Source organism: Felis catus, chromosome C1 (genome assembly GCF_018350175.1).
Source record: "Felis catus isolate Fca126 chromosome C1, F.catus_Fca126_mat1.0, whole genome shotgun sequence".
NCBI lineage: Eukaryota > Metazoa > Chordata > Mammalia > Carnivora > Felidae > Felis > Felis catus.
The window spans coordinates 87980001-88003866 of NC_058375.1; the positions used below are offsets into that span (position 1 = coordinate 87980001).

Genomic DNA, 23866 nt, shown 5'->3' on the forward strand with positions numbered 1-23866 from the left:
TAGTAATCAAAAAACTCCCAAAAAACAAGAGTCCAGGGCGAGATGGCTTTCCAGGGGAATTCCAAAAAACATTTAAGGAAGAGTTAACACCTATTCTCTTGAAGGTGTTCCAAAAAATAGAAATGGAAGGAAAACTTCCAAACTCTTTCTATGAAGCCAGCATTACCTTGATTCCAAAACCAGACAGAGACCCTACTAAAAAGGAGAACTATAGACCAATTTCCCTGATGCACATGGAAGCAAAAATCCTCAACAAGATATTAGCCAACTGGATCCAACAATATATTAAAAAATCTTATTCACACGACCAAGTGGGATTTATACCTGGGATGCAGGGCTGGTTCAATATCCACAAAACAATTAGCGTGATTCATCACATCAATAAAAGAAAGGACAAGAACCATAGGATCCTCTCAATAGATGCAGAGAAAGCATTTGACAAAATACAGCATCCTTTCTTGATAAAAACCCTCAAGAAAGGAGGGATAGAAGGAACATACTATTGAGATCATGAAAGTCATATATGAACGACCCAACACTAATATCATCCTCAATGGGGAAAACCTGACAGCTTTCCTCCTAAGGTCAGGAACAAGTCAGGGATGTCCACTCTGGCTGCTGTTATTCAACATAGTATTGGAAGTCTTAGCCTTTGCAATCAGACAACACAAAGAAATAAAAGGCATCCAAATCAGCCAGGAGGAGGTCAAACTTTCACTCTTCGCAGATGACATGATACTCTATATGGAAAACCCAAAAGATTCCACAAAAAATGGCTAGAATTGATTCATGAATTCAGCAATGTTGCAGGATATAAAATCAATGTACAGAAATCAGTTGCATTCCTATACACCAACAATGAAGCAACAGAAAGAGAAACCAAGGAATCGATCACATTTACAGTTGCACAAAATAACCATAAAATACCTAGGAATAAATCTAACCAAAGAGGTGGAAAATCTATATGTTGGAAACTATAGACAGCTTATGAAAGAAATTGAAGACACAAAAAAATGGAAAAAGATTCCATGCTCCTGGAGAGGAATAACAAATATTGTTAAAATGTTGATACTACCCAAAGCAATCTACATATTCAATGCAATCCCTATCAAAATAACACCAGCATTCTTCACTGAGCTAGAACAAATAATCCTAAAATTTGTATGGAACCAGAAAATATCCGAATAGCCAAAGCAATCTTGAAAAAGAAAACCAAAGCAGGAGGCATCACAATCCCAGACTTCAAGCTGTACTAGAAAGCTGTAATCAAAACAGTATGGTACTGGCACAAGAACACTCAGATCAATGGAACAGAGTAGAGAACGCAGAAATGGACCCACAAACATATGGCCAACTAATCTTGGACAAAGCAGGAAAGAATATCCAATGGAATAAAGACAGTCTCTTCAGCAAGTGGTGCTGGGAAAACTGGACAGCGACATGCAGAAGAATGAACCTGGACCACTTTCTTACATTGTACACAAAAATAAACTCAAAATGGATGAAAGACCTCAATGTAATACAGGAAGCCATCAAAATCCTCAAGGAGAAAGCAGGCAAAAACTTCTTTGACCTTGGCCGTAGCAACTTCTTACTCAACAAGTCTCCGTAGACAAGGGAAACAAAAGCAAAAATGAACTACTGGGACCTCAACAAAATAAAAAGCTTCTACACAGCAAAGGAAACAATCAGCAAAACTAAAAGGCCACCAACAAAATGGGAGAAGATATTTACAAATGACATATCAGATAAAGGGTTAGTATCCAAAATCTATAAAGAACCTATCAAACTCAATATCCAAAAAACAAATAATCCAGGGAAGAAATGGGCAAAAGACATGAATAGACACTTCTCCAAAGAAGATTGCCATCTGACACATGAAATAATGCTCAACATCACTCATCATCAGGCAAATACAAATCAAAACCACAATGAGATACCACCTTACACCTATCAGAATGGCTAACATGAACAACTCAGGCAACAACAGATGTTGGCAAGGATACAGAGAAAGAGGATCTCTTTTGCATTGTTGGTGGGAATGCAAGCTGGTGCAGCCACTCTGGAAAACAGTACGGAGGTTCCTCAAAAAACTAAAAATAGAACTACCCTACAACCCAGCAATGGTACTACTAGGCATTTATCCAAGGGATACAGGTGTGCTGTTTCAAAGGGACACATGCACCCTCATGTTTATAGCAGCATATCAACAATAGCCAAAGTATGGAAAGAGCCCAAATGTCCATCGATGGATGAATGGATAAAGAAGGTGTGGTATATATATACAATGGAGTATTACTTGGCAATCAAAAAGAATGAAATCTTGCCATTTGCAACTACGTGGATGGAACTGGAGGGTATTATGCTAAGTGAAATTAGTCAGTCACAAAAAGACAAAAATCATATGACTTCACTCATATGAGGACTATAAGAGACAAAACAGATGAACATAAGGGAAGGGAAACAAAAATGATATAAAAACAGGGAGAGGGACAAAACAGAAGAAACTCATAAATATGGAGAACAAACTGAGGGTTACTGGAGGGGCTGTGGGGGGGGGGGGGAATGGGCTAAATGTGTAAGGAGCACTAAGGAATCTACTCCTGAAATCATTGTTGCACTATATGCTAACTAATTTGGATGTAAATTTAAAAAAATAAAAAATAAAACATTAAAAAAAAAGGTTACACTACTATCCATGATATTTTATTAAGTGATAAAAGCAAGTTGCAGAACAATGCATATAGAATAATCTCATTTTCTGTAAAGAAATAAATTTCCTTTATATTTGTAAAAAACAAAACAAAACTAAAATAAATAAATAAATAAATAAATAAATAAATAAATAAATAATGGGAAGAAGACCTTAACAGACAACTTACCAAACAAGACACACAGATTACATGTAAGCATATGAAAAGATGTTCAACATGTCATCAGGGAAATGTAGACTAAAACAATGACATACTACCACACGCATTTAAAAAAAAAAATGTTAGGGTATGTTTGATAGCAGGAGAAAATTCTCATTATCTTGCTGTAGATAAAGATCTCTTAGAATAGGGCACCTGGGTGGCTCAGTCGGTTAAGCAGCAGACTTCAGCTCAGGTCATGATCTTGTGGTCTGTGAGTTTGAGCCCCCGCGTTGGGCTCTGTGCTGATAATTCAGAGCCTGGAGCCTGCTTCAGATTCTGGGTCTCCCTCTTTCTCTGCCCCTCCCCTGCTCGTTCTCTCTCTCTCTCTCTCTCTCTCTCTCTCTCTCTCACACACACACACACACACACACACTCTCTCTCTCTCTCTCTCTCTCTCTCTCAAAAATAAACATTAAAAAAAATTTTAAAGATCTCTTAGAACACAAAACATGTAAAACATAACCACAAAATTGACAAATTAAACTTTATAAAAATGAAAAGCATTCACTCTTTAAATTAAAACGCACTATTAATGAAATAAAAAGGTAAGACATATGCTAGAAAAGTATTTGCAAATCTCTATCAAACAAACTATTAAGGGTTTATAAAAAAATAAATAACAGTCCATAATCAAAATATAGCAGCACTTTTTACTGGGCAAAAGACACTTCACAAAGATGCAGAAATTGCCAATGAAAACCTAAAAAATGCTTGACATTATCAGTTATAGGGGAAATATAAATTAATACCACAATGAATACTACTACACAACCACTGGGAATGGCTAAAATCTAAAAGAATAACCATATCAAAGGTTGGCAAGGATACAGAACAACTGGAACTTTCATTCACTGTGGGAGGGAATGTAAAATGATTAATGACACTTTGAAATGCAGTTCAACACTTTCTTTGGTTTTTGAAAAGTAAATATGCACCTACCAAATAACCCAGAATTCCATTTCTAGGTATTCAAGTTAAGCAAACAGGGGCGCCTGGGTGGCTCAGTCGGTTGAGCGACCAACTTCAGCTCAGGTCCTGATCTTGTGGTCTGTGAGTTCGAGGCTCGAGTCGGGCTCTGTGCTGACAGCTCAGAGCCTGAAGCCTGCTTCGGATTCTGTGTCTCCCTTTCTCTCTGCCCCTCCCCCACTCATACTCTGTCTCTCTCTCTCTCTCTGTCTCAGAAATAAATAAACATTAAAAAAAATTTTTTTTTAAAGACAAACAAAAAAAAATGCCCACACAAAATCTGTACATGAATGTTCATGGCAGCTTTATATGTAGAAGCCAAAATCGGAAAATGATCCAAATGCCCACCAACAGGATGAATGCATAAACAAACTGTGGTTTATTCATACACTGTAATACTGCTCAGCAATTTTTAAAAAGGCACAAAAAAAATGAAATATATGATAAATGGATAAGCCTCCAAGACATTATGCTGAGTGATAAAAGCCAAGCTAAAGACGGTATACTCAGTATCATTCTGTTTATGAAAATGTTAGAAAAATAAATAAGCTATAGTGATAAAAAAGCAAATTAGTGATTGCCTGGGGTTAGGGGAGAAGAGATGGATTATAAAAGTGCAGGAGGAAACTTTTGGGTGTGATGGCCATGTTTATTTTCTTGATTATGATGGTTTCATGGGAGGTGTAAATGTAGACCATGATCAAATGTACACTTTTAATATTTGTGGTTGATTCTACTTCAGTTATATCTCAATAAATAGAGTTTAAAAATCTCCGATGCAATGAGCTAAATGTATATATACTGGGAAAGGTAGACAAATAGGAAAGCTACCTCATCCTGTTATGTCACTCTATAGGAAAACCATGTCTACCAACGTAATTTTTTTAATGAAACAATTTAATTTTGGGCTTTTTTTAATGTTTGTTTATTTATTTTTGAGAGAGTCAGAGAGAGAGAAGGATTCAGAGAATCCCAAGCAGGCCCCACGCTGTCAGCACAAAGCCTGATGCTGGGCTTGAACTCAGAAATCAAGAGTAGTACACTTAACTGACTGAGCCACCCAGACACCCCCCGACATAAGTTTTTAAAAAGCATATATATTGGAAAATATATGTAGTAAAAAGATACACAGGCATCATAAAGCAGTAATCAAATTCTTACTGGAATATTTGAGATGGCTATTATTACTTTAAGGTAGGTTTTCTGGCCTCATAAAACCACTGAAATTGTGTAGCTTATATAAATTATTATTCATTGATTTCTCCCAAGAAAACTGAATGCTAAAATCTTTTCTGAGAAGTTTGAAAAAATGAAAAATTTCATCAACAAGTTTTTCCACTTAAATTATATTCTTCTCATTGCTTCAAAAGAAATAATCTGCCCAAAGATAGAAGACTATTAAAAATAAAAAAGACTTGTAATAACCTGCTTTGATCATTAAAAAAGAAAAAAGATTGAAATAGCAATGCTTTGAAAACTTGAGTTATAATGGCTATAATTTGATATTTAGTGAAGAAAATTCCTGTTTAAAAGACTACAAAAGTAGGGGCGCCTGGGTGGCTCAGTCAGTTAAGCGTCCAACTTTGGCTCAGGTCATGGTCTCACAGTTCATCACTTAGAGCCACGTGTTGCGCTCTGTGCTGACAGCTCAGCGCCTGGAGCCTGCTTTGGATTCTGCGTCTCCCTCTGCCTCTGGCCCTTCCGTCCCCCCTTGCACTCTGTCTCTCTCTCTCAAAAATAAACATTTAAAAAAATTAAAAATAAAAAAGACTACAAAAGTAATTTTATTGATAGTGAATACAGGCAATGTAGTTATTTTTCTAATTCAGCTTTCCACACATCTTTGAAGTGTATTATCAAGCTAGGAAAAAACAAAACAAACAAAACAAAACCAAACAAAACCCCAAAAGGCTGTGGATTAGGGTTGGCTGGATATTTTATGTCTGTTTGAAAGTATTCATCTACCCAGACCACGTTTTGCTTGCTAAGGTCTATACCTAGATGCTACCTGTTTCAGGAGGGAAAATTTATCTAATCCCCACAGGACAGCTTGTAATAAACAAGCAGTAACCCAGGACCTATTCAAGTACTTCATTTACAAGACAAAAAGACCACTTAAAACCTTTGACTGATATATGGGTCACTGTTGCTCACCCCTATCAAAAATGTATAAGAATATTTGACATGTTGGGGTGCTGAATGGCTCAGTCAGTTAAGTGTTGAACTCTTGATTCTGGCTCAGGTCATCATCTCACAGTTCGTGGGTTTGAGCCCCACATCGAACTCTTGATGGTGCAGAGCCTGCTTGAGATTCTCTCTCTCCTCCTCTCTCCCTATACCCCTTCCCCACTCAAGCTTGCTTTCTCTCAAAAGAAATAAATAAACTTAAAAGAATGTTTGACATGTCATAGTTGTAAGATGATTTTAAATATAAGTAATTAATACATTATTATTAAGAAAACTACATAGTAATACATAATTAAGTTACCCATATGTACATAATATACAACCATATACATGTATAATTAATACTAGTATTTTAAGTACTTTACATACATGAGCTCATTTTTTAAAATATATACTTATAGACAGATTACATTACTATTCCCATTTGAAGAATAAGAAATTAAAATTTACATAAAGTAATTACATAGAGAAATATAATTAAGCTATTGTGAGATTCAAAATCAGATTTTTCTGATTCCATAGTCAATTTTTATATTCACTCCACTACGCTGAAATTATATAATCTGAATGATGACTCTATATATTCATTTTGGCATTTCCATATAAACTAATTCGTCATACTTTAAAAAAATCGGGTTTGCTTTTATCTGTTTAATGTTGAATTCTTAAGTATCTTCGGATTGCAGTTCAAGTAAGGCCATGTTTAGCATTTTTTTCCATACCAGTACAATTCCATAAATGTAGGGTAATGTAGGGATGCTAGAGATGAATTTATATAATAAACAACTTTGCATCTAAATTGGAATGATACTGTTTCCAAAGAAATGACATTTCCAGTTTTCAGAATAATAACTCACGGATGTTTTTATATCATCTCACCAATACAACTGTTTATCAAACACTAGAATATGCATACGTGGTACCATTCCCATCTCTTATTGTTTTAGTTTAACTTCTACACATTCAGTGGTAGAGATTCAAAAGTCTAGACAGATACCATAATGTAAAACAAAATGAAAATAAAAGTATTTGAGTAAATTTTTAGAGAATGATATATTAACATCATATTCAGATAAGACGAACTAATTTCATAAAAGGAGTCAGAAAGTTTTATTCTGATTTAAAAATCTGTGTTTGAATTACTTCTTGTCTTCATATTCTTTTTTCAAGTGGGGAAGACTAAATTGCTTTTGAAATTTATATACCCACACAATAACACAATTTAGGAAACAAAAGTTGAATTTTATGTATAATGACTTTGGATATAGTGATAATGATAAACCTTATAGTGAAGTATCTGCATTTATTTACTTTTTCAAAACTAATTGTACTTCATATGAAATAAAAGTTATTTTTATATTTTTATACTAGATATTTTATTTCAATTTATTTTACTTTCTATAATTTATTTTTTTTTATATTTTATATCCAAGTTAGTTAGCATATAGTGCAACAATGATTTCAGGAGTAGATTCCTTAATGCTCCTTACCCATTTAGCCCCACCCCCCTCCCACAACCCCTCAAGTAACCCTCTGTTCTCCATATTTAAGAGTCTCTTATGTTTTGTCTTCCTCCCTGTTTTTATATTATTTTTGCTTCCCTTCCCTTATGTTCATCTGTTTTGTATCTTAAATTCCACATATGAGTGAAGTCATATGATATTTGTCTTTCTCTGACTAATTTTGCTTAGCATAATACCCTCTAGTTCCATCCACAGAGTTGCAAATGGCAAGATTTCATTCTTTTGATTGCAAGTAATACTCCATTGTATGTATATATACCACATCTTCTTATATTGGATATTTTAAATAAATATTATTTTTAAAGCTCCACAGTGTTTCACAAAACTCCAAGATGCAAAGCTGCATAATAAACTTATTTTCACTACTCACTATCACACGCCTAAAGAATTCAATAATGAGTGTTTTAAAAATTATTCTTCTTAGTAGTTTAGCAGTTTCTCCAAATAAACAGCTGGAGTTACTCCAGGATTTAGATTGTGGATTATGGATTAGAAAATTAAGAATTAATCAAAGAATATATAATAATCTTTGCTTCTAGTACATCTGTCTTTGGTAATTTACTAGAGGCCCTCTTGACCAGAGGTAGTTTGGTTAGAAGTAGTGAAAACATATGGAAATACTTCACGGAAATCATTTTCATGTATTTTAGGAGTTGATACTGTAATCAGCTTATGAAACACAGAGGCTATTATTACATATTTTAAAAGATGCAACATCAGGTTCAATTATTTATTTTGAAAAAAAGAACATATTATGAGAGCCTAAAACCTTAATTCAAAAACTAAACTGGACCCTGGTGAGTATGAATGTAGTGTATGGCAAAGAAAGGGGTGTATAGTCTGTATGTGGGGATTCAGGAGTAAGAGGGGAAGAGCTGTATGAAAAAGAGACGCAATCAACATGTACATATAACAAATATCTTTCAGGGAAGTAAATTTTGAGAATATTAATAATTGATATGTATTAACATACATGTTTTATTTATATTCTTATTTATATAACATATTTATATTTTTTCTCTTCTATATTTCTTTTTTTTAATTTTTTAAAATTTATTTACTATTTTATTTGAGAGAGAGAGAGAGAGAGAGAGAGCAGGGGAGAGGCAGAGAAGAGGGAGAGAGAGAGAATCCCAAGTAGGCTCTGCACTGTCAGCGCAGAGCCCAATGTGGAGCTCGAATTCACAAAATGTGAGATCATGACCTGAGCCGAAATCAAGAGTCAAACGCTTAACCAACTGAGCTACCCAGGCACCCCTCTTTTGTATTTCTGTGTATATTCTTATCACTTATGATGAACAAAATTTACTCTTAATTTCCATTGCGTTAAGTTTCATAGACTCTGTAACTATGTATAACAATAGACTAAACTAATATATGAAATGAAACCATCCACTGATATACTTTGTCCGTATTACTCATTTATGTTCCTGGAAAATAAGGTTGTATTACAAAAATAAATTTAGCCTGTGAAACTGATGTTCATAGGTAGTTTAATTTCAAAATAGAACTTTGTGAGACTAGAAATTAAGTTAATTTGTTTATAATATTCATCTAATAAATAAATATTCATTATCATTTGTATGCAATCAATAGATGATATTGGAAGATCTGAGACTATATTATTATATATTGCCTCAATAAGTTTATCATTTAATTTAGTATGATATAATGTGTTAAAACATTTTGTTTGGAGTCAAAGGCTTAGGTACCTACAAGTACAGAAAAATCAGAAACAAACAGAATCTCAATTAACCTGAAAGTGTCACAAATGTTAATTATATTTAAAATTATGCCATAGGTTATGTATAGAAGTACAGGAATGCAACATTCTACTGACGCTCGGAATGTATGTTGTTCTTTCTATGAACATACACATTGTGTGTATATCCAAATACAGAAAATCTTCTGTGTAAACCTTGTCTATTAATCTGTTATACATCACAGAAGTTTACTTTATTACACTTTGAAAAATAAATTACTCAGAAACTGGATAAAAACAATGATCAGAGTACTGAATGATGTCTCAGGAGTGCATCCTTTTGTGGGATCAGGACTCAGTCTGTTTGTTATGTTAATAATTGACTCAATGAAAATTAAAGCATGCATTAGCAGATCCAATGATTGAAGAATTAAAAGAAAGAATGTAATTACCATAATTGGTGTAATATAATTGGAAGAAAACTTTTTACTATGACCTTGACATTATTTAAAAAGTGGTTTTAAAGACCTAAGTTCAGCTTTTGCAATATGATCTCTATTTTATACCTTAGAAACATTAGAAGAACAGAGAAAAGCAAAATATCTGACTTGTACATTTCCTTAAATTAATCTCCCAGAGAAGGAAGCAAAGAAAATGTTCTTTTCTCCAAGGAAAATAATACAAAGTACCAAAAGTAAAGCCATTTGCCCTTCCCAAGAGAAAAGCATGCCTGTGTTCAAATCAACCAATCTCTGTAATGTTTCCCAGTCGTTACAGCCATCATTGTGTACTCATTCTCTTACGGAACAATAGAAAACATCACCACTATACCCACAGGGGAAGAAAGTAGGTCATCCTTTCGTTTTCAACTCTGCTTTATAGCATATATTGATTGTTACAGTTATTAGCTCAATTCATCTGATTTAATAATATTCAGCTTCAAATAACGTTTGATTTATTTTTACCTCAAAAACTTCTTCATCCAAAATCCTGGTTCCAAAAACCGTGATTCCATTGGTGTCAACGATTGCTCTCTCACTTCTATCAAGTGGTTTTGTGGTTTTCTTCTTACAATCAACAATCATTGTCACAGTCTTCTTCTCCACGCTAATTGCAACCCGATGCCACCTAAAAAAGCCAATTCCTTTGTAAGCTTCAAAGATATTGTTGGCACACCATTACTCATTTTAAAATACAATGTATTTTAAATTGTGAAAGTGAGCTGAAAATGTACAAAAAGTAGGCTCATTTATTAATCAGTTAACAGGTGACGACTTACTGTTTACCCAGAATAGTGCTAGATACTAAAAAGGGTACAAGTGGTATAAAATGCACACCAGGGGTGGCTGTCTATGCTGATAAGGAAGTGCCCATCCTTTGCTACACTTTGTGTTGTTGCAACAAAAGCTTAATCTCACCATGTCCTGATGAGTATATGTGATAGAGATCAGGGGTGGGACATGAGGTAAGTAATAGTTTCTATGTACGTAAATGTTTTCTTCCAAAAGGAATTCCACTTAATTTTTTTGTTCTGTTTTTGCTCTAGAGATCCCCTGAGATGAACTGTAAAAGGGTATGTCTACTTATTGAATGACTGCTCCATCTGGAACAACTGAACGTTCTAATTGTAAAACACAATGTGCTTCTCTGTCTTTATTCACATTTATTTCAAGTGCTTTCGTTTTCTTTTTCCACTTTAATTTCAAGACAGTTATAGATCACTACTGTGGGCAGGATCCAAAACTGAGACACAATATCTCTCCTTCTTTCCAGGGTTGGCAGGAAGTGGGAACACTGAAAGAAAGCATAGTCAACGCATGTGTGGAATGAGAGTCTCAATTCACTCTGAAGCTACTGCTCCAGCTAATTCAGGTCAGTGATGACAGGCTTAGGGGGTAGACATGGCCAGCTCTGTGGAAACATATATACCCTAATCTTACTATAAAATGGTGGGTTTTATTAACACTATCTGGTGCTAACATAAACCACTGAGTGAACGTCATTTGGATTTTGCAAACCACTCTGGTTTATATATTTTTTTCCAAATGAAAAACGCTAGATTAATATTGCAGAAGTGTCTAGGACTACATCCATAAAATAAAGTACCTAAAAAGTTGCAGGAGCCTTCCTAAAATGTCTGTTTCATGTGACTTGGCATGGCTACTGATGAGGACCAAGTATATTTCCATATACACTTAATCTTTGGTCTTTCCATAGCACATTCAACTAGCATAGGCGTCTGCTTAGTTTGAATCAAGCAAAGATTTATTTTGGAGCCACTTAATACTGTGAGAGTAAAATTTACACATATTTCTGCCAAGAAGCCTGTGTCTTAACTTAAACCATCTCCACTATTGTAAGTATGTGCTTTTCATTAACAGAAAATAAAAATGAATTCAATTGTTAAAAGTTGATTAGGACTCTAAACTTGACCTTATTGTTGATTAATTTCAGCTCTGATAATAGTGATATGTCATAATCATGGTATCATATATAATTATCAAAATATGAAACCATTCTTAATTATTCTCTTTTTTGTACACAGTACATTCACATCATCAGAAAATCTTTTACTCAGTGTATATACAGAATCCAGTGTGTCTCAACTACCCAATCTGGAAGCTCTCTCATCTAGACTCCTTAATGGTCTCTGCTTCCGCTCTCATGCAACTGTGTAGTGACCATTTTAAAACACAAGTCAGATAAAGTCTCCTTGCTAAAAACAAGGTATTATTCCCAGTAAAGCTGAAGTCCTTACTCTGCCTCACAGGAGTGTCCTCTGGCCCGCCGACCTCACGCCCAACTTTTGCTTTCTCACTCCCTACACTCCAGCCACATTGCTGCCTCTTTGCGGTCCTTTGCACATGTTCACTCAGCCAGAAGTGCTCTTCCTCCCTGTCCCCACATGGCTCACTCCTTCACTTTCAACATGCCTTTGCTCAGTGCAACAATATCAAAGAGATGCTTTATTGAAAACAGCATCCCCTTAAATTCCTTACCCTGATTTATTGTCATAGCATCACTTTTCATATTTATTATTAAGGATAGTATTTAAATTGCTCATAAAAGCCTAGTTTTTCCTGCCACTAAGATGAAGTTTTCTCCATGGTCCTGACAAAGATACATTGAGCGTGGATTTTTTTTTTCATCTGCATGGCCATTTCCTTCCTACATTTATGACTAAATGTCATATTTCAGATCAGGCTAATTTTAGAAGCCTAGATTCAGCAATAAAATGCCAAGTAAATTTAGCAAACATTTATTTGTATTTAGCTGTTCCCTAAGTGAAAGGCAATGTTCACAATGCAGAATTCAGAATTCAGGATGATTTTCAGAAGAGTATGATGGTTACTATCGAGTCTAACTACCTCTGCCACTTTGAAAATATATGATCTCAGGCAAGTTACTTACACTTTCTGTGCCTCGGTCCCCTATTCTGTAAGATGGGTTTATTAACATTATTTTCTTCAAAGAGTTGTGAAAATTAAATGAGTTGACTACATATAAAGTGCTTCAAACAGTACATAGCCCATATCAAGCATTATGAAAACTTCTTATGATTGTCAATATTAACATGCTTGAAAAAAAAGCAAGTCAAGTCAGGTCATTCCTCTACTCAAAAAGTCTACAGTGACTTCCCATGTCACTCAAGATAGAACCCAAAGTGTTAGACCCATCGACAAAGCGTTATACCATTTGGCCTCCCATGGCTCATCCTCATCATCCCACTCTGCTCCTGCCACGTGGGTATCCTTGACATTGCTTAGACAAATCAGCCACACATGGAATCAGAGGCTATGTATTTGCTTCCCCTCCTCCTGGAATAGTATATACTATTAGTTAGTATAATTAGTTAGTATACTATCAGTTAGTATGTAATAGTATATACTATTAGCAAGGCATGCACCCCAGATTCCTCACCAGTCACCTTCTTAGTGAGATTTTCCCTGATCTCAATCCTTAAAATTGCACCCTCCACCACCATCTCCTATCTTCCTCATTGTCTACCCAGACTAAAAGAAACTATGTGCAATTAGGTATTTTATTGTTGTTCATTGCCGTATCTCTAATCTCTAGAAAAAACTGCTTCATACTTTATGAATATTTGTTGAATGGTTAAATGAGATAATTGCTTTCAACATGGTGAAAACATTGAATTATTATGTTACTTACTTCCCGTCAGCGATGTTAACGGTTCTGAAGAGGGGATAGTCTTCAGGGGCAGGTTTTCCAGTGTGGTCTTCAAACAGGAAAACAGGTGATCTCCCAACCTCAACACCGACTTGCTGAATACCATGCTCGTTATATATAGATAAAAGGAAAGACTGAATTCCTTTTTTGGGTTTTATTGTAAATAATATTGAAAAATCTTCTGGAAAAGTTCCTCCTGAGAAGAGAAGGCCAAAGGCTCAGGAATGTCAAATTCCCAAATTATTCCTGGATCACCCTAATTTTTTAACTTCTTAGGTGGCCTTAATGAGTCATGCTGATTAGAAGGGGCACATGCACCCCAATGTTTATAGCAGTGCCATCAACAATAGCCAAATTATTAAAAGAGCCCAAATGTCCATAGACTGGTCAATGAATAAAGAAGTGGTGCACTCTCTCTCTCTCTCTCTCTCTCTCTCTCTCTCTATATATATATATATATATATATATATATATATACACACACACACATACACAATGGGATATTACTTAGAGATACAGAAGAATGAATCTTGTCATTTGCAACAACATGGATCAAGCTAGAATGTGTTATGCTAAGTGAAATAAGTCAAACACAGAAAGAAAAATATCATATAATTTCACTCATATGTGGAATTTGAGAAACACAACAGATGAACATAGGGGAAGGGAAGGAGAAACAAGATAAAAACAGAGAGTGAGGCAAACCATAAGAGACTCAAACACAAAGAACAAACTGAGGGCTGCTAGAGGGAGGTGGGGAGGATGGGTTAAATGGGTGATGGGCATTGAGGAGGGCACTTGTTGGGAAGAGCACTGGGTGTTACATGGAAGTGATGAATCCTGGGATCTACTCTGGAGACCAAGACTATATACTGTGTGCCAACTAACTTGAATATAAATAAATTTTAAAAAACAAGTCATGTAAATTCAAACAGTAATAACAACACAGATTAAAAAACAAATGGGAAAGGGACAATAATAAGCTTTCTCTGAAATAATTGTTCAAGCTATATTCAAATTTTAAACCTGCTCATTTAAAGCAAAATGACTATGTAGAATTCAACTCAAAGTTAGGAAACAATATCAATCATTTTGCCAGTACAATATTAAATGCACAATAAGAACTTTTAAAATAAAAAAATACCACTTTGATCTAAGATTTGTATTTTCAGGCTTCTCTAATCTGTGGTCATACACCCTCTCTTTAAAGAGGCATCGCAAGCACACGATATATGAAGGTATTTTTTTGTCATCATTAAAAGCTAAAGAGTTTCTCATCAGTTTTTCCTATCACACAAAAGGCAATTTCACCAATAAAAAGCTTATAGCATTATAAATCTGAAATATCAGATACTTGGTTAATTTGATTCTAAATTCAAGAGGGCAAACTATCTTTTTTTTTTTTTCTTTTCCCTCTTATCACTATACTCTAAATATCCAGCATGGAGCCAGATCTACCTAGGTGCTTAGTAAGTATTTATTAAGTAAACACATCAGTTAAATGACTATCACAAATATTTCTCAGATAGTTAAGCAATGGCTGCTTGTATATGTTTTATAAAAACATTGCATGTTAAATTTTGCATTTTACTCTTCAAAAATACTTTTACATATATATCTTATTTGAGCCTCTATCTACCCTGGAATAGAAGTAAAACAGGCATTATAATTCAAAGGATGAGATTATTTCAGTTAAAAAGTTTTCCGTGTGCAAAACTCGTGTTTATGTGCGTGTATAATCAGTGATATCTAGGACAACACCAGGAGCTTCCATATTCAATCCATTCATTCTAAATTCTATTCTACACGGTAGTATAAAATAATAAAACTACTCTGAATATGACTGCCACGGATTCAAATTCAAAAGATTATAGGACACCAGCAATTCTAAATCTTTATTGGAATAGGAGAAATGTTTGTGTGTAAAGGTATCTTACATCAATTCACCAAAACACTATTTATAATCCTGAAATATTAAAATAGCCTGTAATGGTTGGGACAGGCTAAATAACATATAAAACATCTGCATATGCAGTGTTTGTAGACACTTAAAGTAGTAGGAGACATTTTACGAAATTGGAATTATTTAAAATGTGGAAATTAAATAAGAGTATGTCACAGAGAAAGCAGTCAATTAATGTTAGGTATTTGCTTCTATAATATCTACTTATATCTGTATGTATTTCTATATCTTTATCCATACGTATCTATATCTACATAGATAAATAGGTATCTCCAAACTAAAAAGTTATTTATTTAAAATTATTAATTTTATTTTTAAAAATAATTTACCAAACAACTTTGCCATATCACAAGTAGGTCATAAAAGCTCTGCTATCACATCAAAAATTATTTAAATATAGATATAGTTTTGTTTCATTTAGATGTCACAAAGACATCCAATTTTGTTTGTATATAAATCAACAGAAGAAAGATAATCATATAAATAAAATGGAAAAGTAATAAAACATTAATTAATAAAACATGTTTTACCTGCTTATACTATAAATAAAAATCTAGGTAGGTAATCAGCCTGCTATTGAAGAAGCTCCATGGCCAACTTTTTCTTCAAATAAGTAGCTCAGAATGTTGAGAATCACAGGAATTCTTTCCCTAAATGTACCTCAATTTTTCAAATATCTCCTACATTGAAAAAAAAAGATGCTAAAATATTATGAGCTAGGGGAAAACAATTATTTTTTTCCATTTTTGCAAAACCATCATGAATTAATGTCTACATAGAGACATTTAGGGAAAAAAGAATTCCAGGAAAGAATATATTCATATAAGATTAAATAAGTTATAACAAATTATAATTAATGATCCAATTTGTACAGAACGACTTTTGAAACTGTCATGTGCTAACCACTAATGAGTAAAATCTTTCAATTATATAAGTATTTCCCAATTTAAAAAATTAATGTTTATTTTATTTTTGAGACAGAGAGAGACAGAGCATGAGTGGGGGAAGGGCAGAGAGAGAGACACACAGAATAGGAAGCAGGCTCCAGGCTCTGAGCTGTCAGCACAGAGCCCAACGTGGGCTCTTGACAACCACAAGATCATGACCTAAGTGGAAGTCGGACGCTCAACTGACTGAGCCACCCAGACACCCCAAAGTATTTCCCAATTTCAAATTAGGCAATAAGATTATAATTATAATCTTTATGCTATGACATTTGAAAAAGAGAATTTAGCTACCTAAAAAATCATGACTTGATGTCAAAATATTCAGTCTAACCTAGGCACCCCACCTTAGTTTCTTCCCTATAAAACACTAAGCAAAACTGTCCATAACTGACTAAATGTATCAGAGAGAATTCATTATGATAGTACTTCAACAACAGGAATGCAACCACTTACTATGTGAATTTTATCTCAAATAACAGTGATCAGTACACATGATAAAATAAAATGTGAAAATTTTCAACTTAAATAATTTGTGTTTTGAAATGTATAAATGTAAAGTAAAAGCATCCACTCTGTTGAATGACTGCTGTTAAAGAAAATACTATTACTACTTTTGATATGCATGTAAACATAAAATCATACATATATAATAATCATAGTTCACACTGAATATATCAAATTCAATACTGATTCTTAAAATGGGCTTTTAATATCAATAGATAGTGCATGCATAAATAAATTTTATATAGAAAAGTCACAAAATTTCACTATTTGATTTTAATTTTCTGAAATTGTGGTTAATATATTTCCATGTGTCATATGTCTCCCTTTAACTAAAATACCTTTTGATGTAGCTTGGTGGTCAGCAGGATTTTGAAAATGAGGAGGGAAGGCCATTTTTGCATAGTGAGAAAGCTCACTTAATCTAAAAGAGACAGAGACTGTCTCTCAGCTTCACATCATTCACTGGTTCTGTGATTGTATTGAAACACTTTACATTTCTAACACCTAATCCATTACTTGGGCTTAAATAGTCTTCTCTCCAGATGGATATGAAGATAAAGATCAATATACACAAAGTTTCTTGTATAGCATCTGTCCCACAGCAGGTGTTCTAGAGAAGGCAGATAGAACTTGTAAATTATAGCTTCTATTCAGGTCACATGTACAGTGTTCTCAGACAGTTAAATTAAAGGTCTCAAATAAGGACTTTAGAGGGCATGTACCTTAATTAAACAGAATTTTGCAGTGACCATCTGATAACCCTTCAACCCCACCCCAATATTGAACTTTCCAATACTACTACTTACTTTTTTCATTAGAAAATAAGTCGCTATTATGTCTTCCCATAATGGAAGAAAGAGTATTCCAAATAATTTTTCAAAGATCTTTTTTACTCATTTGATAAAGAATAATATTCATTGTTTGGATGTTTTTAACTATGAAAATGTCACTGATCATTTTTATTAATTGCCGTTTCGCATTGTTTGACAGGAAGCTTTACCCAAATGGAAGATTAAGTTTAAATTCACTTGCGTGGGACGGGCGGATGAGGTCTCTATCAGAGGAGTCTCTTCCCATCTGAAATAACTGTTTTGAGAATTATGTGCCTAAGTCACAATATTGTGAGAAGGGGGAAAAAAAAACCCTTCAGTATAAAGGAATATTGTTAACTCTCATGAAAGGAGAGCCCAGAGGCATACATTATATTCTTTTCCACGGATAACAGAAATGATTGGATTAATCAAACTAACTACCAATTTGGAAGGCACAAAAACTGACCCTGAAGTGATGAACCAAAATATAAAAAATTAAAAATTAACTTTTTGAGTATTTCTAAAGCTTTTCCATTAATGTATTTTTCCCTGTTTTTTTCTCTTGACAATTCCCATCCCTATCCTATTTCTGCATTGGAGTGCAGATAAATAGAAAAGCAACATTATTTTTACATTTGCAGCTTTTAAATTTGATTTTTAACATACTTTTATGGATTTAATAACTATTTTAATTTTTAATTCCAAAGTCAGAAAAATTGTGCATTGACATTCTTTGTATTTGCGGATTGTTGCTTTTGTCCATCACAAAGGATTGCAAAACAAGAAATATTTGGGAAAGATCAATAAATTGATCAAAATAAATGTGTTTGCAAAAATACTTTAAAATGTCCATCCATGAAAAATATATTACCTTGTTTTGTAGTTAGTCCCTTGATTTCTAATTTTTCTATTGTTAGAAAATAGTTTTTTGTGAAAAGAGATAATTCAAATCCCTTCAGGTAGGGACAGTGGAGAGGATTATATGAAGAATTTAAATGATAAATTGTTTTGGGGTGCCTGGGTGGCTCAGTCAGTTGAGCACCTGAATTCAGCTCAGGTCATGATCTCGCAGTTCGTGGGTTCGAGCCCCATGTCGGGCTCTGTGCTGACAGCTTGGAGCCTGAATCCTGCTTCAGGTTCTGTGTCTCCCTCTCTCCGCCCCTCCCATGCTCGTGCGCTCTTTCTTTGTCTCTCTATCTCTCAAACATAAATAAACATTAAAAAAATAAACAATAAATCATTTCTGAGAGGATTCCAAAGCACTAAAAAGAAACACTTGATAGTATAGTGAATATTGGCTTTGGCAACAGACAAGACCTGGATTAAATCAAGACCCCTCGTAATGTGGACAAGTCCAAGAACCTGAGTGAAACTCTATTTCCTCTTCCATCAAATAAGGATGGGAACACTCAATTCAGTACAGTTGTAAGAAAAAAATAACTGATGTGTGCCACAGCAGACTTGTAACAAGTTACTGTTTTGACTATGTGACACTCAGAAATTGTCAGCTCATCACTCAACTCCCTTTCCCTACATTATCTTGATTGCAGATAATTAGTGTTATCAGGTTAATCAATACTTTCACGGAAAGAAATAATATTCACCAGGTATTTTTCAATACCATTACAAAAACTTTCCAGGTAAAGGTTTACAAACTCTCTAAACCCAGATCTCCTTATAACTGTGACATGGGGCTTTTACTCTATTTAAGAGAAGAACAGGATCCCAAAATAATACTGAATTATCTGTTTTATAATATATTCTAAAGAAGTATTTCTTTCAACAGAAACTTAAATTAATTTCATAAAGACACTCACTAAGTATGTCTAAATCCACATGCCCATTCAAGCCACATGGGTAGTCATTATGGGTAAAACTGCCATGTTATCCAGTGAATAAATTCTATAGGATTATATGCAGAAATGAGCTAGATATAATGTTGTTTTCAATGTTTATCATCTGGAAATAAAATGATAAATTATTAAATTTTCAAATAAACATATCTTCTGTGATTGTGTTGAATTAAAACTGGCAATTATTAAATCATCAGTGATTTCCATTAAGTCACCTTAGTGACCACAACATATTCAGTGTCCTATATAGGAAAGAATTATATCTGCCCCAATAATTGTGCATTATACAGCATGATAAAAAGACACAAAATAATTAGCAAAGTAGTGACAGTTCTAGTAATAAAGTGAACATACCTGAAAATAATTGTTTTGTTGGAGCACTGAGTTGTGCTTGCTTTGAAACTCTGTAAGCAGTATCCGAACCTTTTGAATTCTTTCTGTTTGTGCAAAAGCCCGTTGTTTTTGATATTCCCTCTGGAGAATTGTGAAAATCTAGAGCTTTTAGTACATCGACTGGAGCAGCTGAAAAATAAATTAAAGGCAAAAAAAAAAATTGAACAAATAATCTAGCATAAAAATGAGTATTTTTAAAAGAGAAAACTGTTTATTATTCTACTCTCAAATCTGTCACTTAACACATCTCCCTGTTATCTGGGTAGGAGACTGAGAAGTGGGGCAGCAGGTAAAATATAAACTAAAAAATTCTCAATGCAAAATATCTCAAATCAAGAATATATTTGTGGAAAAGCAAACAGAAGATATTCATATTTTGGGGGGGATAAGCAGATTTGGAATTGAATATATAAAATATTTGTTACCTGGTATATATTATGTATTTAATATATAATAGAATATATGTAAATTTATAATCTGATGCATCTCCATTACAATTTATAAAGTCTTTAATCATTCTAAGTAATTTCACTATCTGGAGTTAAAGTGAAGGCCAGCATCTGGACATATTCCATTAATTTCTAATAGATTTACTATTCAACTATTTGTAAGCTACATAAAGGTGATTTTCATGGTTCAAATTCACAATGAACGTTATACATAATGATTGCAAAATGTGCAGTTACTAAGCCATATTGTACACACAAAGCTAAAAGTTGTTAAAAAGAATAGGTAACAAAACATGCCTATATTCTATTGACTTTTTGTCTTTATTCAAAAATAAAAATATTCAGAGAAGGCTATGTGTTGGCCAATGTATTACTGAGCATGTCTGTGACATAAGTCCTTATTGCAAGTATATAGGTTCTAGTTCAGAAGTAAAAGAGATCACTTCTACCAATAGAAGTGAACCAATATTATTGATTTGAAAAGTTTTGATGTCAGTTAAAAAAACAAAACAAAACAGAATTTCTATCAAATTTCAAAATATGCTGGGATTTATAAATATACTGTTTCTGGAAGGACTTAATGAGAATGGGAATGGGACTGATTTTAGAATCAGAAAATATCATCACAATTCATCACGATCCATAAAGAGTGACCTGTAATGGGGTGTTGTTCTTTGAAAATTATGATTTCAGAGTGCCTGAGTGGCTCAGTCAGTTAAGCAACCAACTCTTGATTTTGGATCAGGTCATGATCTCACAGTTTGTGGTTTTGGGTCCCATGTCAGGCTCTGCAATGACAGCACAGAGCCAGCTTGGGATTCTCTCTCTCTCTCTCTCTCTCTCTCTCTCTCTCTCTCTCTCTCAAAATAAATAAACTTTAGGAAACTCTAAAAAATAAAATTATTATTTTTAACTATTTTTTTTATAATAACCACCAGTTCATTACAGAATACATGAATGAATGAATGAGTGCTTGTGAGCACTGTATACTTGGTCATTTCCTTAGTTAATTAAATTTTAGGGGCATTTACTTCCACATGTACAAATATATGTGGATGAAGGTTTATATAATTTTCCTTTTAGAGTATAACAAGTGTAATTTCCTTTAACAATACTCTGTATACCTATTTTATCAAGCCTCTGAGTGAAAATCAACATACTATCCAGTATAGGGCACATTCTTCCAAATTATTAAAAAAGAAGAGAAAAACATTCTCTTTATGGAAATCAGACAATTCAAAGGGATCATCAACTCTACCAAATATGACACTCTCTAATTTAGCCTTGGAATACTTAAAAGAATAACAGCATTCAAGAACATTTTTGCTGTAGTCCTGCTTGTGATGGTCAATTATTTTAGGCCCATAGGGATACTGGACGTTCTTAACTTTCTTTTCTCTTATCATAAAGTAAAAAAGAAAGTTATAATATTTTTAAATTTTTAATAATTTCTATTTTTTTAGGGAGGGAGCATGCAAGTGGGAGATGGGGCAGAGGGATAGGAAGAGAGAATCTTAAACAGGCCACATGCTCAGCACAGAGCCCGATGCAGGGCTTGATCCCACAACCCTGGGATCATGATCTGAGCTGAAACCAAGAGTTGAGACTCTTTAACAATTGAGCCACTGAGGCGCCCAAGAAAGTAGTAATTTTTAATAGCTTTCATGTCTAGAAAGCCTAATATGTGCCAGTCACTAAGCTAAGCTCTTTACAGGCTTTTCAGAGCATATGTTCTTATCCCTACTGTGAAGATGAAGGAATTGAGAGCCAGAAAGCAAACTAAGGATACTCCTGAGATCTGGGCAAACATCAAATCTAGGCTCTTTCCACTTCACCACCTTCATTGCTCTACCCCATAAACAAAAACTCTGTAAAAGAAAGTTAAAACATAAATATAAATATACAATTATCTTGAGACAGTTAATTGATTCCTGATGTTTGTATTTGCTTTAAATTAAACTCAATTTATGTTTCAGGGTCTAAATTCCTCTTAAAGAGACTATTTATAAAATTCATAGCATCTTATCTGCTTATTGTGTCTTATCTTCTTGCTCTGAGGCCATTAGCAAAAGTACATCTGAATAGGGTAAAGACTCAAGGACAGACATGAACACAGCTATGAAGGCTGTAATTCTATGAAGAAAATGATGCAGTCCCATGGTCATGGTCCCAATTGCTTATGGGCAAATAATAACTAAAATAAACTGCACATGCCACCTCTCCAAAATATCTTTCCACAGGATGATATTTTCCAAGAGTACAGATTTTGTCACACGTGCTTCTTCCTACTTTGAAATAGTGTGATAAAAACACATTCCCTCTATAGGATTCAAAATAAGGGCTCTATTTTTAAAGCCTCAAAAATTCTTTATAGAGACGCATTATATGAAATAATTCATTCTTCAAAAATCAATTAAAAATAGGGACAAGTAAAAACCTAGATTTCAACTAGGTTTTTTTTGTTTTTCTAAAAAGGCATATCAAGGGGCACCTGGGTGGCTCAATTGGTCAAGCGTCCCACTTTGGCTCAGGTCATGATCTCAAGGTTAGTAGGTTCAGTACAGAGCCCACTTAAGATCTTCTGTCTCACTCTCTCTCTGCTCCTCCCCCCCATAACTAAACATTTTAAACAATAAAATAAAGATAAAAAGGCATATCAAGTTACAAAAAATGTAAAACCTGGTTAATCAAGTTTTAAAGTTTTTCCCTTCAAGCAAACTAAATAATAAATTAAGCCACTTTGAAATCTGCCTGCTATTTGATTTCATAATCATAGCATTTAACAAATTCTCATAATAAGAATTCCATGGTTTTATACATACACACATACACATATACATATACACACACAGCGAAATTCCTCTTCATATTTTATTAACTGAATTGCAATTGTTTAAATATTAAAAGCAGTAATTTGTTATAGCTTAACTTGATATATCCAAAAAAGCAAAATTTCCATTTTCAAAGCAATTCTTAAATGCCCTTTATATTGGAATTGTTTTCTTGTTGCCAATAGCTGATGCCATAGATCATGATTAGAATTTCAGATGTACCCAATCAGCACAATATTTTGTTAAACAATGTTTTCCCTGCCTTTTATTGTATACTGTTGCAGTCTATTAAATGGGAGAATAAGATATCAGAGCCCAGTGCATTACTACAATAGCCATTTAACTGGTTTCCATGTCTTTTCTAATCATTCTACATACCACAACTTGAGCAAGTTTCCAAAACACCAGGCTTTATGTCACTCTGCTGCTTAAATTCCTTCAGTGAACCCAGTAACTTCTGGATGGTATGCACAGAACTTGCATATAAAATCCTGAAGATCTGAACACATCCATTTGTCCTGCCTGTACCACCCCTAGTGTGGTATGCACCTCCATCATTTGTTTTTTTGTTTTTTTTCATTGTCATTTCCCCTAACTCCTTCCTCATTCAGCACTGTAGCTATACTGAAC

The 23866-nt window shown here is 33.9% G+C and overlaps 1 protein-coding gene across 9 annotated transcripts in view; it reads right to left on the bottom strand.

The window, feature by feature from the left end:
* Positions 1-23866, bottom strand: part of COL11A1 (collagen type XI alpha 1 chain) — a 215493-nt gene that overhangs the window by 167221 nt on the left and 24406 nt on the right. For all 9 annotated transcript variants that reach the window (XM_023258940.2, XM_023258942.2, XM_023258945.2 and 6 more), the window contains 3 exons: positions 19918-20085; positions 13467-13680; positions 10259-10421 (listed from right to left, as the gene is read on the bottom strand). In XM_023258940.2, the coding sequence (XP_023114708.1) occupies positions 10259-10421; positions 13467-13680; positions 19918-20085 (545 nt within the window). The remainder of the gene's footprint in view (positions 1-10258; positions 10422-13466; positions 13681-19917; positions 20086-23866) is intronic.